The sequence below is a fragment of the Solanum dulcamara genome, chromosome 6, assembly GCF_947179165.1.
Source record: "Solanum dulcamara chromosome 6, daSolDulc1.2, whole genome shotgun sequence".
NCBI lineage: Eukaryota > Viridiplantae > Streptophyta > Magnoliopsida > Solanales > Solanaceae > Solanum > Solanum dulcamara.
The window spans coordinates 27,545,967-27,552,172 of record NC_077242.1 but is presented as its reverse complement, the minus strand read 5'-3'; the positions used below and the strand labels follow the sequence as shown (position 1 = coordinate 27,552,172).

At 35.0% G+C, this 6,206-nt stretch overlaps 1 protein-coding gene across 1 annotated transcript; it reads right to left on the bottom strand.

Moving 5' to 3' along the window:
- Nucleotides 1-2,164: 2,164 nt before the first annotated feature.
- Nucleotides 2,165-5,987, bottom strand: LOC129893326 (glycerophosphocholine acyltransferase 1-like). Its single transcript, XM_055968832.1, has 8 exons — nucleotides 5,646-5,987; nucleotides 5,417-5,506; nucleotides 5,249-5,306; nucleotides 5,069-5,169; nucleotides 4,507-4,602; nucleotides 4,325-4,418; nucleotides 2,942-3,179; nucleotides 2,165-2,763 (listed from the first exon to the last, which is right to left on the bottom strand). The coding sequence occupies exons 1-8, from the start codon at nucleotides 5,727-5,729 to the stop codon at nucleotides 2,397-2,399; spliced, it is 1,128 nt and encodes a 375-aa protein (XP_055824807.1). The 5' UTR covers nucleotides 5,730-5,987; the 3' UTR covers nucleotides 2,165-2,396.
- Nucleotides 5,988-6,206: the final 219 nt, after the last annotated feature.

The following is a 6,206-nucleotide window of genomic DNA, read 5'->3' as shown; positions in this document are numbered from 1 at the left end:
CCCTAATCCTTTTCTAAGATTAAAACTTCTATTTAGAACTTTATATAAGGAAGCCTAGAATCAAGAAATATGTTTTTAATAGAATTTAACTTATATATATACAACAACAATATGAAATACCACAAAGTGGGTCTGAGAAAGGTGGAGTATACATATTTTATCATTACCTTTGAGGTAGAGAAGTTTATTTCCGATAGATCATCGGTTCAAGAAAAAAATCCAAAACAATATGCTATAAAAGATAACGGAAGTGAAGAAGTCATGGTAAAATAGTATAGAAAACATGACAAATCATTCTTAACAATAATTACAACAAAATAATAAAATAATCAAAAGTACAAGAAACAACATACAATAACTAGAATTGAAGGACAAGAAACAACAAGAGTTATGCTACGTCTACTAGTATGGAAGGATAAACAGGATAACACTCTACTACCAACACAACAAGTACACCTTTCAAATTATATAACATCTATTAGCTAAGTCCTAACCTTGATTTCATGATAACTATCCATTTCTCCAATCCATCAATACGCCAAATCTATAACATGTTTTAGACAATAAGTTATCAATAAAGTCAAGTCTAAAAAAGTAAGCCATAATTTACATCGAAGCCGATCAAACGCATCATGAACCACTATAAATGCAATTTTCCTTTTTGATCATCCTCGGAATGCTCCAATTCTATCAAGAACGTACTCTATGTGAGTATACGAGTCTATCAATACCCATATTTTTATACCTCTATCTCGGGCCCAATTAAGTCAACCTTGATCTCTCGAGGTCAAAACAATAATTTTCTGCCAAAATTAGTTTAAACATAAGGTAAGGAACTCAAATCTGAAGTCAAAAATGAAGTTCCCCTCAATCATCAAAATTGTGATTTCATACCTTAGCCCCCAATTTTATCAATTTCCATGCTCATACGCGATGTAAATGATGAAATAATCGAGAAATTGGTGGGAATATACCAATTAGGGAGTTAGATTCTTACTCCCCCTCCCACCCCCCGCCCCAAATAAAATCTCGAAAGTTGCCACCAAAATCGACCCAAAATCATATTTTTTACACAGGGGTTGAAAATCACAATTTTTACATTCATAATCATGAATTTAAGCAAGAAAATTATGAATAATGTCGAAAAATGACCAAAAGTGAGCTATAAGTTATGAACACATACCCCACATTTCTATGAGAAAAACACTTCAAAATTATCTCAATCTAATCTTCCTACTTGCCAAAATATTAAAAATACCTAATAGACTGCAATCAGAAATTTATATGCTTGCGATAGCCGCAATTTTCAACGATTTTTTTTGCCTATGGTTCCGAAATTGCTATACATATCTAATAGTTCAATCAAAACACAGTTTGGAGCTCATTTGTTTCAGGTGGTGCTACTTAAGATCAACAATGTTAAAACATCAATCTCCAAACAAGCTCTCAAAACTCATCCGAGACCTCTGAACTTAAATTAAATATGCAAATCAATCATAAAGTATGTTTCGAACCTATTGAAATCATCATATTATCGATTCGAGGTTGTCTTGACCAAACATTGACCATGGTCACTTCTAAACTTTAAGAAAACTAAAAATCAACTCAATGATCCAAATCACCTTTGAGCACCTCAGGGTCTGTGCAAATCACCTTTCGGATCTAATAGAATTGCCAAAATCCAAACCTGAGCTCTTTCTCGTAATGGTCAAGCTTCTCTAATTTCAAAATTGAAAAATCTCACTCAATCTTTATCTGATCACCACAAGCTCAAAAATTGTGTCACACATCTTCAAAAATCACAAATGATAAACAGAAGCTACAGGAAGAGTCAAACTTGGGAACGAGGTTCAAAAATGCAAAATAACCATGTGGATCGTTAAACCATGCATTCATTCAAATTCATAGACTCAAATGGGTTAGTTATTATCATTTATTTATTGAACTACTTTAATCATACGCAACGATCTTCCAACACAAACATATTTTTACTTAACTCATATCCCAAATCATTAAGCATGCATGAATAATAATTCTGGCAATTCACCGGGACAAAAATAAAATATTCCTAGCAATCTCTATTATCTAGGGTTGGGGGGAGGGGTGGGGGTGGGGGTGGGGGGACACCTAGATACACAGACCGATCTCGATTACAACTTCACAATAGCAGAGAACTTTGTTTTTTTCTTCTTCTTTAATACCAAATCTACAAAATCAGGAGCACAGATAACTAATCAGATATGATTCACAATAGAATGAAGATGGTCCATTTTTCCTTTCACCAAATCTACAACTTGTGAGTCACAGAACTTAAACCTTTCATTCATTTGTAAAGCAGATAGAAAACTTAACAACAGCTAAGACAGATGATGAATACTCCATATCAGATAGTTCCATTATTCAGACTGGACTGTTTCAGAAGCGTCATTAGTTTCCGTTGTGCTCTCGTGCAAAGAAATCTGATCGTTCTGGTCGGGGACAGTTGACATCTTTGATTTTTTCTTTTCCTCCTTGAGAATCACTTGTCTGGGCATCACATCTAGCATAAAGTTTCCACCATTCCATATAGATGCTGAAACTTTGAATATTTGGAATACAACATGCAACTTATATGACAGAAATATGGGCACTGTGAGCGCTGTAGTTGCTATCGTAAATATGGCCTGGAGCAGAATATACATAAGCAAGCGATTCTGATCCCCGAGCAAACCACTAACGCGCCACCATACATTGTTCGCTTTCTTTGCCTTTTTGGAGAGCTCCCTGCCAAATAACGAATATAACAGAATCAACGCTGACCACAATACAACAGCCAGGAACAAACTAAACCTAGTGACACAGTGATATTCATAAACCCGCACAAGGTCAGATGGAGAAAGAAAGGTACATGCAAAAAAATGACTTCATCATAGGCTGCAAAAATTAGAACACAAACGACTACCTGTAAGATGTCATGACTTCAGGGTCTCGCAGAAATCTCTGTCGACGTAGGACATCAACTATGAGATAATAGAGAACCTGCCAGAGAAAGTATGCAGCTAATGGAACCCAAAATAGCCAAGTCCAAAGGTAGGATTGGCTTTCTACATAAGGCCATGATGCTCGTTCTGGAGTCCCTTCAGGATGCATAGCTCCAAAAAATTCAGGATCCCACCAGCGAATTGTGAAGAAAACCAACCCTGCAGATTACAATAGTTGGAGGTAATCAATTAAAACTAGCAAAGAGTTCTGTTAAACTAATATGGAGATAAAACAGGCACACTTTCTAATTCATTTGAAAAAGTAAAACTATGATCCCAAAAGATATATCATAAATCATATGTAATACAATGGTTACATAAACATCTTATGATCTCTGAACCAAAAGCATACTACTACTAGGTATTCACACGTGCAGCACTAAAGGTTTGATTAATTATTGTCTTATATCTTTACTTTTTCATGAAAAAAGAAGCTAATTGAGTGTTCTACATCACATGCTGCAGCAGAGGCAGACCAACCAGATAATTACAACTAAGATCTCTGATAGACTTTGAAGTATTCGCTTTACTTCTCAGTGATTTACAGAATGCAGCACCAAGGTGATTAGTTACTGGGTATTTTACACGATTTTTCGCAGCAGAAGTAGAACAACCAGATAACACTGATAGACTTTGAAGTATTAGCTTTCAGAGGAATGGAACACCCACGAAGCATGGTATCTATCAGGCATCAAAATAAAATTGGAAGTTCCCTTATTACAATCGACCTACTGTTGACCTATACTGTGCAATGCAAATTAAACAAGAAATTAAGGGGAAAGCTAAATTGATCAAATCAATATCACCCGCGAAGGCATGATTGTACTAAAAATTAGGAATCAAAAATGGGAAACGCGACGCAAACAGACAAACTCTCAAGAGAGGATTATTAATAAACCTCTTTTCATCACCTTTTTCTTTCCCTCCTAAGAATAACTTTTATACAACTAATCCTCGGTAGAAATTACACCTTGAGACAAATACTTTGATAATGAAACACCAAGCTATGTAATCAAAGAGCAGAGAAATGAGCACTCCAAATGGACAACCCAACATGAAATCTACTAGAAGCTATAAAGCAACACTGAACTCAAAAACAAGATCCTTAGAATGAGACCACGACCAAAATGGAGAAATGACAGGGCATCAACTATATATAAGCATGAGTATATTCAAAACAAGACATTTTCTAATTTTTTGAATGGAAGTTGCTTTTGTCCATACCCCACTGCAGTAGTTTCCATGTTGGGCATGAATAAGTTACTATTGTCCGCAATAGGAAAACAAAAGAATGCCCTACTTACCAGGTAAAAGATGTATGAATACACTGACAATTTTATCAACTGAACTAAACACTAAGCTGCACCGCCAAACAATCAATGCCCATGCTAGAGGTCCCTGCAGTTAAATGAAAGAGAATAAAAACTTAAAGAGTAGACAAATCTTAAAGTTAGCATTAAGGACCTTTCAAGTATAAGATACTTACCTCTGCAAATGAGAAACAAACCATGAATAGCTTCTCCTTAGTAGGAAAAAATAGAAGCGTGACTAAGAAAATTGTATTTGCATAGTAGCAGAAGTCCTACAAAACAAGAAGCCCAAATTCGAATGATTTTCCCAACGATCAGGAATAACTAGACATGGAAGGAACATACACTATATTCCCATGCTTTAAAGATTGAATTTCTAGTAGGAAGTGAAATTTGGGATTAATAACATAAACGTTTCATGGGTGTTCTTTTGGTAAAGTCAAAATGCTGGTATATCAGTGATAATTGTTATCGGCCTTTCTCCTATGAATCATCATAATGTTTCATTTAAGAACTTGATTTTGCATTATTTAGTAAAACTAAAGTAAATAAACGAACAAATAGATTTAAAGAGTGTGAGATTACAAGAGCCAACAACTCAAAATTTCACACTGCAAACTACAAGTAGATGATATCCTTTGCATAGGCGTTCAACTACATTGTTTTGCTTCTCCTAGACTGCCACTCGAAATATTAAGCTGAAAAAAACAAATTCTAGGGTGGTGAAGGTGAGCTTACCAAAAGATAGTAATGCCACTTCTTGTATCTATAGTAGATCCATCTCAGAGGAACAAAGATGACATAGAACAAACAGTAAACATATCGAATATCCTTAGGCCCTGAGCATAAAGTGGTCAGAAAGAAATTAAAATTCAGGAAGAAGCAATTCCATAAAGCGAATGTAGAAGTTTCACTCACTGGCGCCCAAAATAAAGCAAAATGCCCCAAACCCAAGAACACCCATCAGATGAGTCACCTGCAAACATGACGAGTCCAACTTCAAAGAAAAGATTTGATTTATTGTATCAACTCGAAACAGAGGAAAAGCAGTAATATGCATGTTATTGTGAAGTTGGATATGCAAACCTTGTTAATAAATCGTTCATGTTCCTCAGCCCGTTTGGCGATCTGTGCAGCTTGTTTTGACAAGATCTGTTTCGTCTTCTCCTTGGTTTTCTACTCAAAACAAGAAGAAGAAAGAAGAAGAAGCTATGATTATCACCCATTGAAGAAATCCTTCAAACACGTAAACTGCAATTAATAGAACCCACCATGGCAAGAAGAAGAAAAACACAAAATTCAGATAAATATGTACCTGGGATCGATCTTTGAAACGTTGTTTGACCTTACCGAATGAATGGCCATTGCTATCTTCCATGGAATCTTCGTTGCTTGACATTTCTGTGATGAATGAATATGGGTGCTTTGATGTGTTGTGCGCCGTTTAAATATTGTATTATCTTTCTCGAATTCAGGAATGCTTTATTTCAATCAGAAACTTGACGATTCATCATTTATCTGCCATCGCCTTCACTTGTTTCGTTTATTAAATGCCTCTTCTTTTTTGTTTTTTCTTTTTTTTGATTTGATTTTGCAGAGCACACAATTCCAGGTATACACGTAAGCGTGATATCCTTTATGTCTTCCTTCATTTTCTTTTCCTTTACATAATTAACCCTCAACTTGTTCCTTTTGCCAACTACACACGTTAAGTTTGTGAAGGTCAAATATATGCTTCTCCTATGTTTGTCAAAAGGGGAAAAAAAATGATATATGGTTAAATTTGTCATTTAGAACTAATATATCACTCATTATAAAAATTATTTATATATATTTCTACCATAATAAAAATAATTCACATATACATTCAATATTA